The following is a 13,011-nucleotide window of genomic DNA, read 5'->3' as shown; positions in this document are numbered from 1 at the left end:
TTTATTAATGCTGCAAAGATCGTCTTTTTCCCATTCATGTCTATGTGGTTTCCGGTGTTTCTGCAGCCAGCCTCAATCGGATTCTCGACGTATTGCAGTTTATAACACTTCCGCATGGGCTTCATCGTTTTAGACCGGAGGTTGCCGCTAGGGTTTGTCTGTTGAAAAACCGTTAACGTACACTGTTTTTATGAGAAGCCTTATTATTGCCTGATTTTGTGCACATATTCTGTTACAAAAGTTGTTCTTACAGATGTTTAGTATTTTAATCAATATTTTTTTTTGCACAATTTAACGAAAAACTACATACAAAACCAGAATCAAACTCAAGCAAACGGAACCAGAACCAAACTCAAGCAACCAGAACCAGAACCAACTTAAGCAAACAGAACCAAACTCAAGCAACCAGAACCAGAACCAACTTAAGCAAACAGAACCAAACTCAAGCAAACAGAACATGAATCAGAACCAAACTCAAGCAAACGGAACGATAACCAATTCAAGCAAACAGGACAAGAACCAACTCAAGTTAACAGAACCAGAACCAAACTCAAGCTAACAGAACCAGAACCAAACTCGAGCTTACAGAACCAGAACCAATTCTACCAAACAGAACAAGAACCAAACTCAAGCAAACAGAACCAGAACCAACTCAAGCAAACAGAACCAGAACCAAACACAAGCAAAGAGATCCAGAACCAATTCAAGCAAACAGAACAAGAACCAACTCAAGTTAACAGAACCAGAACCAAACTCAAGCTAACAGAACCAGAACCAAACTCGAGCTTACAGAACCAGAACCAATTCTACTAAACAGAACAAGAACCAAACTCAAGCAAACAGAACCAGAACCAACTCAAGCAAACAGAACCAGAACCAAACACAAGCAAACAGATCCAGAACCAATTCAAGCAAACAGAACAAGAACCAACTCAAGTTAACAGAACCAGAACCAACTCAAACAAACGGAACGATAACCAATTCAAGCAAACAGGACAAGAACCAACTCAAGTTAACAGAACCAGAACCAAACTCAAGCTAACAGAAGCAGAACCAAACTCGAGCTAACAGAACCAGAACCAATTCTACCAAACAGAACAAGAACCAAACTCAAGCAAACAGAACCAGAACCAACTCAAGCAAACAGAACCAGAACCAAACTCAAGCAAAAAGAACCAGAACCAACTCAAGCAAACAGAAACAAAACCAAACTTAAGCAAACAGAACCAGAACCAAACACAAGCAAACAGAACCAGAACCAATTCAAGCAAACAGAACAAGAACCAACTCAAGTTAACAGAACAAGAACCAACTCAAGCAAACAGAACCGGAACCAAACTCAAGCAAACAGAACCAGAACCAACTTAAGCAAAGAGAACCAGAACCAACTCAAGCAAACAGAAACAAAACCAAACTCAAGCAAACAGAAACAAAACCAAACTCAAGCAAACAGAAACAAAACCAAACTCAAGCAAACAGAAACAAAACCAAACTTAAGCAAACAGAAACAGAACCAACTCAAGCAAACAGAAACAGAACCAACTCAAGCAAACAGAAACAAAACCAAACTTAAGCAAACAGAACCAGAACCAACTCAAGCACACAGAAACAAAACCAAACTTAAGCAAACAGAAACAAAACCAAACTCAAGCAAACAGAAACAAAACCAAACTTAATCAAACAGAAACAAAACCAAACTCAAGCAAACAGAAACAAAACCAAACTCAAGCAAACAGAAACAAAACCAAACTCAAGCAAACAGAAACAAAACCAAACTCAAGCAAACAGAAACAAAACCAAACTCAAGCAAACAGAAACAAAACCAAACTTAAGCAAACAGAAACAGAACCAACTCAAGCAAACAGAAACAGAACCAACTCAAGCAAACAGAAACAAAACCAAACTTAAGCAAACAGAACCAGAACCAACTCAAGCACACAGAAACAAAACCAAACTTAAGCAAACAGAAACAAAACCAAACTCAAGCAAACAGAAACAAAACCAAACTCAAGCAAACAGAAACAAAACCAAACTCAAGCAAACAGAAACAAAACCAAACTCAAGCAAACAGAAACAAAACCAAACTTAAGCAAACAGAAACAGAACCAACTCAAGCAAACAGAAACAGAACCAACTCAAGCAAACAGAAACAAAACCAAACTTAAGCAAACAGAACCAGAACCAACTCAAGCACACAGAAACAAAACCAAACTCAAGCAAACAGAAACAAAACCAAACTCAAGCAAACAGAAACAAAACCAAACTCAAGCAAACAGAAACAAAACCAAACTCAAGCAAACAGAAACAAAACCAAACTTAAGCAAACAGAAACAGAACCAACTCAAGCAAACAGAAACAGAACCAACTCAAGCACACAGAAACAAAACCAAACTTAAGCACACAGAAACAAAACCAAACTCAAGCAAACAGAAACAAAACCAAACTCAAGCAAACAGAAACAAAACCAAACTCAAGCAAACAGAAACAAAACCAAACTCAAGCAAACAGAAACAAAACCAAACTTAAGCAAACAGAAACAGAACCAACTCAAGCAAACAGAACCAGAACCAACTCAAGCAAACAGAACCAGAACCAACTCTAGCAAACAGAACCAGAACCAACTCAAGCAGACAGAACCAGAACCAATTCAAGCAAACAGAACCAGAACCAACTCAAGCAAACAGAACCAGAACCAATTCAAGCAAACAGAACCAGAACTAACCCAAGCAAACAGAAACAGAAGCAAACTCAAGAAAACAGAACCAGAACCAAACTGGAGCACACATTATTAATGTCCTCAGTGCAGGTTGGCATTGAGAAAAATCAGATGCCGCAGCTTGGATGGGCTGATCTGATTTCTCCTCTCAGTGAGTATTTGCCCGGTCTTCAACAAGACTCTCTCTGAAGGAACAGATGTAGCCAGGATACACAGCCTCCCCTCCATCACCTGAATCCTATATCCTCACATGTGATTGGCCGCATGGCCGCCATGCTGACCAATCAAAACAAAGTTCTACTGTGAGCAGAGCTGGGGCTGAGCACTGTGAGAGGTATGCAGCGATAGGAAAAAACTGGGAGCCGGCTCTCTCTCAATGCGAGCCGGCTCTTCTGATTCACTATAAAGCATCACAGCTTTTGATCATGACACATCACTACCCTACTGAGAGTCCCCTCAATGTGGGTGGAGTTTGGCCGTGATTGGGGTGAAATATGTCACACAGTTGCAAAGAAACAATTAGTATTTGACGCTTCTGACTCCTTTTAGCCTCCACTTTTACTGCCGGGTGAAATTGACCCACGGGCAGTATCTATGCAATATAAACATGCAGGGGGGGATGCATATATGTGAAAGAATCCATTTTTATTTTATATCTTGATTATGCTAATTAAGGCAAGTAGAAGACGTTTCATACTGAAAAAACACTTATAACATTTTTTAATTTTTTTTGAACTTTGAAAAGGGTCAATCTGACCCTAATTATAACAGGAGGCTTAATAGAAACCCCACTTCCGACAATGTGAACAGCCAATCATAGTTTAGGATTTTGGGGTGGCCCCTGGGGTGACCAATTGGATTTCAAGAGGTGCCAGTGCCACCCTTGGCCACCACTCTGGACACACCACTGATTGAATGTCCAATAGAACATTAATATTAGCATTCAGCTCAAAGTATATGTACTTATTGGAATCATAATTTTTGTATTTTGTATTTTAAACAGATATCAATCAATCAATCAATCTTAATTTGTATAGCGCCAAATCACAACAAACGTTATCTCAAGACGCTTTTACAAACATAGGAGGTCTAGACCGTACTCTATGTCAAATTATGAACAGAGACCCAACTTCAAGACAGGGTAAGACTCAGTCTGACCCCACCTTAATCCATCATGAGCATTGCACATTGCAGTATTTAGCTAGTTACAGTGGCGAGGAAAAACTTCCTTTTAACAGGCAGAAACCTCAGGCAGAACCAGACTTATGTTAGACAGCCATCATGCCTTGACCGAGTTGGGTCTGGAAAGACAGATAGAGGGGAGTAAGAGAGAGAGGTGATTGTGATGAGACGAGTAGTAGAAGCTGTTGCCGCTGAAGTCCAGTACGTCGGTATCAGCTGGAGTCCAGATCGTCCACAGCAGGAGGACGTCTACGGCAGCTCAGAGGAATCTACGAGACAATGGAGCTCAAGGACTCCAGAAAGGTCTATGGTTAGTAACTTTAATGGGCAAGGCAGAGTTAAAGTAAGTGATGAAGGGGTTGGGGGGAAGAGGGTGTGCTAGGATCCCAGTGTGTCAGTGTGCCAGTTCCCCCGGCAGTCTAGGCCTATAGCAGCATAGCAAAAGCTGGTCCAAGCCTGAGCCAGCTCTAACTATAAGCTTTATCAAAAAGGAAAGTTTTAAGCCTACTCTTAAGAGTGGAGAGGGTGTCTGCCTCCCGGACCCTGACTAGTAGATGATTACAAAGGAGAGGGGCCTGATAACTGAAGGTTCTACCTCCCATACTACTTTTAGAGATTTTAGGTACAAATAGCAAGCCTGCATGTTGGGAGAGTTCTAGAGGGGTAATAGGGCATTATGAGCTCTTTAAGATACGAGGGTGCTTGATAATATGATAGATAATATGTATATATGTGTATATATATATATATGTATATATATATATATATATATATATATATATATATATACATATAAATAATATGTTAAAGTTTGATATTTGGGTTGTATTTGTGTGTTAATACCATAGACTGTATGAAATATGGACGTAGTATCTGTGACGTCACCTATCTGTTCCTGAGCGCTGTTCTGAAGCCAATCGACGGCAGCAGCCATATTGGAAATGTGGAACTCAACCAGGCATAGTGTAACGTAAAGAGGCGGAGTTTGAGCCTCCGAGCCAACAGGTATGTGTTCCCGTCTGGGAGTCAAGTCAGTCATGTCCTTATTTGGGCAAAAACTCGTGATCTTAATATCTTCTGAACCATCACGTTAGAAAAAAATTCACCCCCCGTACAGTGTGTGCCGATAGAGAGATTAGCTACTGTAGCCGAGCCGTTTTTTGAACCAGGCTGTAAACATGTTTATTAATGCTGCAAAGATCGTCTTTTTTTAATTGGTGTTTTTTTTCGGTGTTTCTGCAGCCAGCCTCAAGCGGATTCTCGATGTATTGCAGTTTATAACACTTCCGCATGGGCTACATAGTTTGAGACCGGAGGTTGCCGCTTGGTTAATACCATAGACTGTAAAAAATATGGACGTAGGATCCGCGACGTCACCCATCTGTTTCTGAAGAGCTGTTTTGAGACCAATCGGCTGCGGCAGCCATATTGCTTCTGTCGAGCCAGTGTGACGTAAAGAGGCGGGCTTTGAGCCTCCTAGCCAACAGCTGCAGTGTTCCTGCAGGCAGCTGTGCCTCTCATTGGAAGACTAGTAATCTCAATATCTTCTAAATTATCGAATTAGAAAAAAATTCACCCCCCTCACAGTGAGAGGACATCGAGACATTAGCTATTCAGACTACACTCATCTTTTGTACCAGGCTGTAAACATGTTTATTAATGCTGCAAAGATCGTCTTTTCCCCATTCATGTGTATGTGACTTCCGGTACTTCCGGAGCCAGCCTCAAGCGGATCCTCGATGAACTGCAGCTTCTAACACTTCCGCATTGGACTCATATTTTTAGACCGGAGGTTGCCGCTTGGTTAATACACATGCATTATAAGTAGTTTTATTTTGAAGTAATGGTGCTTTTATTTTGAAGTCGCATGTCAGTGAAGCGGTTCTCACTTGCATGCTTCACAGCACAGGAGCACGGAGCATGGAGTTTGTGGATGATTTGAAACAGTCTATGGGATGAACAGAGTGAATATTGTTACCTCCTGTATGACGCATGCAGACAACGAGTTTTCACGGTGTATTTGCAAACAAAGCTGCAAATAAATCAGTAAAAGGAAAGCCACTTGTGTCTGTTTGTGCTTGGTGGAAATTACAGTAATGCTTTGCCTGCTACAGCCTCTTGCTCCCATAGCTGTAGACTTACCTGAAGTATTGATGGCAGGCTGTCAACGGGTCAGTGAAGAATTTTTCAGTGTATCTGCATGAATTCAGAAAATAAATTTGTAAAAAGTAAGATGAGGAATACTAGAATTTTTTTTCGATTTAGTCACTTGGAATATTGCCCAGCCCCCTGTTAGGACATTAAATGAGGCTGGCCATTATTTAATTAGTTAAAAAACAGCCGCCAGAGAAACTTGAGCAAACTTCAGAGTTCCAAGCATATACATCATATGGATCCTTTTGAGACTTTTCTTTAAAAAAATGTTTTGCCATATATTTATAAGTTATTTTGATAGATTTTACAACCTAAAAACAAGTGAGGGCATTCATTTTATTTTACATTGAACAGCGTCTTCCATTGTATTTCCTGTTCATTGCTGCCACCACGTGGTCAGGTAGCAATACAACACCCTGCTGTCATGAACTGTTGCCTTGCTATGCAATGCAGTGTTGTATCTCTCCTATTTTTTAAAAACCCCATTCTGTGTAGGTTGCTTTAAGTGTTTAGATGTGTAAACTTCAACTTGCATTTTGGCTTGATGCAAGAATGTGGGGGGGATTTAAGCACTTATCTAAGTTTCCCAAGAGTCTGTGAGTGGCTACTCAAGTCTGGAGTTTATTGTCAAACTATTTACATTAGTAGAGCTATAGGAATGTCTCTTCCATTTATAAATATTTCATTGTTTTCATGCTTTTCTTCCTTTCTGTTTCTTATCCTTCTCCTTTAGCTCCTCCCATTTGCCCGAATTCCCCACACATCTGGTTGCTTTGGTTTTTTCTCCAAAAATGAATTCTGCAGAAGCCAGAGGCTGGAAATAAGGAGAGTGGGGACAGAGAAGACAGACCAAGAAAGGGGAGTGGAAAACACTGTAAAAGTAGGAAGAGGGGCCAATTTAGCAAAATAATCCTTGTTGGAAAACGGTCCGTTATAAACAGCGTTTTTCCAGGAAGAGACAGAGTGAGCAGAGGGAGACAGAAAGAGGGATAGAGATTTTTGAGTCTCTTCAGACAAAGGTTTGTGTGTTTATCCACCAGCAGGTCACAGTATGGCGCTGTTCCCGTTCTGCAAGACACCCTCAGGTCAGTACAACCTCAGCCACTGCTCCACCTCTTCTGCTCATGTCATGTCAGGTTGTTTTCCCCTCACTTATAATTGGATTTTGCAGCCATGTTCAGTAAAACTCATTTGATTCAAAGACCGATTGATTCAGAAAAGGCACCAAAGATTTGCAACAGTCTTTTCACATGTATTCAATGAAGAACCCATCCTGAAAAAAATGGCCACGAAGGCAAAATAAACCCCTTGATTTGTTCAAGAACTTGTGTGCTGTAGTGTAAACCTCTTGTCTGGTGGATGAGAGTTACTGCAGGGGAATGTACTATGTGGGGAATGAAGACAAACAACTACATGAACTTACATGTGCTTCTATTTAGGTTATATCTCACGTGCCATGCTCATGTCCAACAACTGGATACCGATCTCTTCACATAAATCTCTAACAACCATCAGTACAATCTGCTTTCTGCTTTACTTCTCTTTGCTCAATGTGTACCTTTGTAGATTACGTGGTTTTGCTATGTTGTATATCACAGTTGACAGTGCCTGCTTGCTTGACTATACTTCCTCAAAATCAGAACAGGACTTCATGCACTGTGCTAACATTTTAATACATCACACTGTTCGGCCTATGAATGTCACTCATTTATCTTTGGGATATCTTGCGTGTGTACAGCCTTGACTACAGCATGAGCTACGAAGTATAATATGAATATTGCTTCAAGTCCAAAGAGAGATATTTCTTTAGCAGCATGTTCTTTTCATGACGATGAGCTTGGGTCTTTTTACCTGGCAGGATTCAAAGAATCATTTAAAAGTTAAATGTGCTCACAGGTAGATCATAGCAACTTGTACTTGTTTCATTTAACTGCTTGTTTGTTTGTCTTTCAAACAGGACCAGTCAGAGCAACCAGACTACATCTTGTCCTGTACTGTTTTCTCCTGTCTCTTATCATATGTAAGTGCAAGGAAGAATTTGTTCTACTCATTTGTGTTGCGTCAATAAAAGCACATAGAAAAGCTTGCGCAGAAAACATAAAAGCAAATCTTGCTTTTGACCTGCATTTAGCACCATTCTGAAAGGTTTATTCTGTATTATGGGTACAGAATATTCATGTTGAAGATTAGTTTACTTTCCAAAAGTGTCACTGTCTGCCATTTCTCTGACAAGAAAAAAATACTTTGGCATTGAAATAAATGTGTCTTGTGTTTTTCCTCTTAGATTTTCTCCAAGGACGCAAAGCTACTGTCAGCATGGAGTCACCTCATCCTTTATTTCAGGCTTTGGTACCAGACAAGGCTCAAGAAAGGGCAGATATGACAGTGGTCAAGGCAGCAGCTCCACAAACTCCTCAGGAGACACCATGGGGGTTCCACTAGTCTGGGGTGACAGCCGTAACTCTGCGAGGCGCAGGGCTAAATTTGCCCAAAGGGGAATCCGTACCGGTCTGCTGACCCTTGTTGTGGGTACTTATGCCCAGTACATTCGGCGTTTTCTTTCCTCTTCTGAAACCTACTTCCTCCCAGGTGGCATGGTCACCTACTACATTCTTACTGACAACCCCCGCTCTCTGAACCCCTCCATTGAGCTGGGGCCTGAACGAGAGCTGAAAGTGGTTTCAGTAGCAGAGCTGCCAGGTTGGGACAGGTTGGCCTATCGCCGGATGTCCCTGCTTGTTGACGCTATTAGACACACAATTGGAGACGAGGTTGAATACCTCTTCTGCGCTGACATCGATCAGGAGTTTGTGGCACCAGTGGGAGAAGAAATTTTTGGAGACCTGGTTGCAACGTTGCACCCAGAGCTCTTTGGGATGCCACGAGATGCATTCCCTTATGAAGTGGAAGAAGTCTCATCAGCTTGCGTTGAAGAAGATGAAGGAGATTACTACTATACCTCTGAGTTGTATGGAGGCTTGGTTTCAGAGATGCATAGACTGGCTCGAGCCTGTTCTTTGCTCATTCTGCAAGACCAAGCTAAAGGGGTAATGGCCAGGGGCCTAGAGGAGAGCTACTTGAACCGCTACCTGATCGAACACAGGCCCACCTGTGTGCTTTCACCAGAATACAGCAGCTGGGACTCAGCTCTGACTGCTGATGTACCTGTACAGAGGCTCATCTCTTTGGGAAGGCAATGTGAGGCAACAGATTTTAAGATGAAAGAGCAGTTTGGATGTTGAGGGTATTGCTGGCCAAACCTATTAAATATAGATGTAAATATTGATCTTAAATGAAGAACTGACGTTTTAAGTGTTAGATTTCCTTACAGAGATTGTATCTGCTTATGTTGTGAAGGGACAAGAAATGAAGGAAAATCACAAAGACAAAGCTTGATTCCATCTTTAACAATGAATGAATTCAGAATGTCCATTTAATCTAACAACCAATAAATGTAGAGAGAAAATTAAAGAAGCACACTGCACAATCTGTTTTCAATTAAAGGCCCATTTCTGCACAGTCTCTGCATGCCTGCTATCTCTTTCACAGCAGACAAATAAGAAATTGACCTGTCCCTTTAAACCAAGCACTGTCCTCTCCATTAATGTCAGCCTCAGAGATACTGCTCCAGTGGCTTTGTGGTCAACACCGATAAGAGTCAACAGTGTAAGTGCACACTTTCCCCACACTGGCTAATGATTGACCCAGAGAGCTGCTGTTTCAAGGTCTTTAAATACTAGGTGGGTGGAAAATGGATACAACAGGATGCTGCTTCTCGAGGGTTCACATGTATTGAATATTGAATGTTTAAACTTTATCAAAAGCAAGAAAAGTTTTGAAATCAGTGAAGCAGGTTCAGGTTGTAATGAAGTGATTTTCCATCGAAAGCTGTTGTTTTACCAAACGTATCAGTTTTAGAGAATGTTAACCCTTAAAGCCCTAATTATTTTAATGTTTTCTATCTTTCGTCAACACACACACAAAACACACGTTCAAACTCTGCCTTCTCTTCCTTGTGTGCTGTGTTTTAATGGGAGGGTTAAACAGCAGCAGATGGCTCTTTCACACTGCCAACAGAATCTGTCCTCAGGGCCAGATCGCCACGTGGAGAAAAGTTTGAGGTAAACTCCAGATAATCTTTTGAAACTTATTTCTGTGTCCCATAGTTCCACTCCTTGCCACACTGATGTGTTTAAGGGGGCAAATTTGATGTCACGTGTCAATTCAGATAATTCCATTCAGCTCTAATTTGGACTAAATTGTCCGATATATTGTTGCTTTCTGCCCCATAAAAACTGTCTTATAGCCTACACTTTGCAAAAAAGCACATTTACCACAAATGATCTGCAGATGCTCCCAGGCATTTTGTCTAGTTTTGCTATCAATGAAGTTAAAGTCTACATGAGTGCATTTTTTACAAAGGCTACCTGGTTCATGCTGAGAAGCCCTTTTATGTTTTAATACAAAGTAGTTTAAAGAATTATTGGTTTAATCCCTGTCATGTGGTTCACTGCTGGTCGAGGAGCCTTGCTGCAGCAGCATAACTTAATGCAGATGAAGAGGAGGTATTTAAATCCTGAAACCTATTTGCAAGTACCCAAGTTTTTATGATTTTTAACTATAAAACCCTGTCTAAAGACAATTTTTAATCACTTATACCTAATTATACCTTTATTTAGCTTTGTACAAGATGTCTTAAAGCAAAGGCTTAGAGCTTATCATTTCCTCTGTTGACACATTTATTGTGAGCACATTGAGGCATAATTATTCTAAAACCAACAACTAAAGAAACTGTCTTTATGGTGTGGAGCAGTTCTGTCTGCTGTCTTAACAGATACAATGGTATGTACTGTATACTGTTACACTATATGAGCCAAATATTGATGACAACTTTACAACAATAAGTTCCACCTTATACAGGAGTTTTGCCTCCTTTTCTCTGTTCTTGTTAATATTAAGTGAACAACCTGTTTCCCACAAGCTAGCAAACTGTCAGCTTAGCATGTGATCACCTTATGGTCAACTGGGCTAACATTACCTTTCATCTTTCCCGCTGGTGTTTCTAATCTTTGTGATTAATTTTAATTTGGCTGGTATTTAGAGACACTTAGGCTTGTTTTCCTCTAAATACTCAGACAGCATGTTGATAGCCATTGGCCTTTAGCCACCATGTTGAAACTTTGACACGCTAGTTGCTGTAATGTTAGCTCATTTATTAATGAATAACATTTTTAATATTTACAGTAATTCAAGCGCAACATCGTCAGCAAAGCAGTTTTCAGATTTATTTGGTTGATGCTGTTGGAACATTTTGACTGAAATGCTGCTCCAACAGAGAGTCAGATGATATATATAGCCATATATGCCAATGAGGGGAGTGCCTTTCAACAGAACAGATTAAGGATGGACTATAAACTAAAAGGGTTGATGATTCATTTAAAGCAAGGGGATGTGCATCTGTGACTGCACAAACTATGGGCTAGGTCAAGTTAAGGTGAGTCAACTTTTGATTTAAGGCCAATGTACTTGGGCCTGCTGGAAAACAAAAAAACATCCATGAAAAAAATTCAAATCTTGATTTTACAAATGCCAAGTGGTCCTTACTTCTCCATCCACACAAAAAAAAATATAATAAAATGATCGCCAACGTTCTCACCCAGGAGGCATTTCTGAGTCTCAGGCTCACCTGTTCAGGTGTTTGTCCTGAAGGAAGAAAGTGGAGCATCTGGATATGATCCAACCCAGGATGTTTCTGTGAGACGACAGTGCTAGTTAATGAGCCACTGTGCCACTGCCATGCCTGCTTATTAGTGTCAATTACAGTTCACATACAGGTGAGTTTAACTGTGAAAGACTCTGTGATGAGGGTGAAATTACTCAGTTATGATGACAAGGTGTTGATATTTTAATTACTCTCTCCCTAAGTTATGTTTAACTTTACACAATAATTAGGCTCTGTACCTCCATTTTTACTCAACTTTAAGTTGAAACTAATTCATTTTCTGGCCATACAAATATCTATTATCGGTTTTGTATCAGCTAAATTCATCACACACCAAAATGTAGTTAACAGTAGCTTTAGATATAAATCTTTTCTTGCCTACTAAGAAAAAAGAGGCGTCACTGTTTCTGATTTCAGGTTCCAGGCTTTAGTCTGTTCATCCTAAAAGCACCAAAATCGGGGCCAAGCCAAATAATATAAATGTTAATGATTAACCAATGTAGATACTCAGAAAAGGCAGAAAGATATACCTGCTTTGGTCCAGAACTGCAATGAACAGTAATGTTATGACAAAAATGACAGTGTGCAAAAAAAAACGTCAATCAAAAAACTACCCATTTAACTAAACAAATTTGGAAATATTTAGCAATCTTAACTCTTCTGTGTTTACTAATTATCCTTAAACAAAGGGTGTGCAATTTCACTGTGTTCTTCACACTGTGCTCTTTAGCTTCCATCAGTTAACACCTCTGTAAACACAGAAGCTCTAAAATCAATGAGTTCTATCCTCCCCAAAAGCTTAGTTTAATTGTTTGCATGGCAGGCAGCCTGTCAGACAGACCACAACAGAGCACTTGTGGAATTAAAGACACTAAGTCTCTTTTAAATTTGCATACTTAAACCTAGAGAAGGCACAATATACTAAAAGCTAATGATCACTGAATGTTGTTTCAGATGTTACATTCAGCACACGTATTAACCTTACAATTGATTTGTTTGAGGTAGTTTATTTGGAGGACCAATTTGTTGTTGGGTTCATGTTACAGCAGTCTTAATGTGTCTCTTCTAAGGTGTCTGTGTGTGAGTCTTGGGTGGGGTGAGTGGCTATGGTAATCTGCTGGATTCATACAGGCCTTTCCCCACCCTGCCTGAGGCGACTCCACACCAAAACATGCTGCCCTAATCACCAGGTCAAGGGGAGTGACACTGGGAGATAGTGAAGGTGCAGCTCACTGGG

General features: G+C 40.4%; 1 protein-coding gene across 1 annotated transcript; it reads left to right on the top strand.

The window, feature by feature from the left end:
* Positions 1–6,009: 6,009 nt before the first annotated feature.
* LOC117818266 (globoside alpha-1,3-N-acetylgalactosaminyltransferase 1-like) lies at positions 6,010–9,574 on the top strand. The gene is given in 5 exon segments (XM_034691048.1): positions 6,010–6,069; positions 6,786–7,137; positions 8,010–8,072; positions 8,337–8,483; positions 8,486–9,574. Coding segments are annotated over 4 exon segments (1,053 nt in total). The 5' UTR covers positions 6,010–6,069; positions 6,786–7,103; the 3' UTR covers positions 9,295–9,574.
* Positions 9,575–13,011: the final 3,437 nt, after the last annotated feature.

Source organism: Notolabrus celidotus, chromosome 1, assembly GCF_009762535.1.
Source record: "Notolabrus celidotus isolate fNotCel1 chromosome 1, fNotCel1.pri, whole genome shotgun sequence".
Lineage (NCBI taxonomy): Eukaryota > Metazoa > Chordata > Actinopteri > Labriformes > Labridae > Notolabrus > Notolabrus celidotus.
This window is presented reverse-complemented; position numbering and strand designations above follow the sequence as displayed.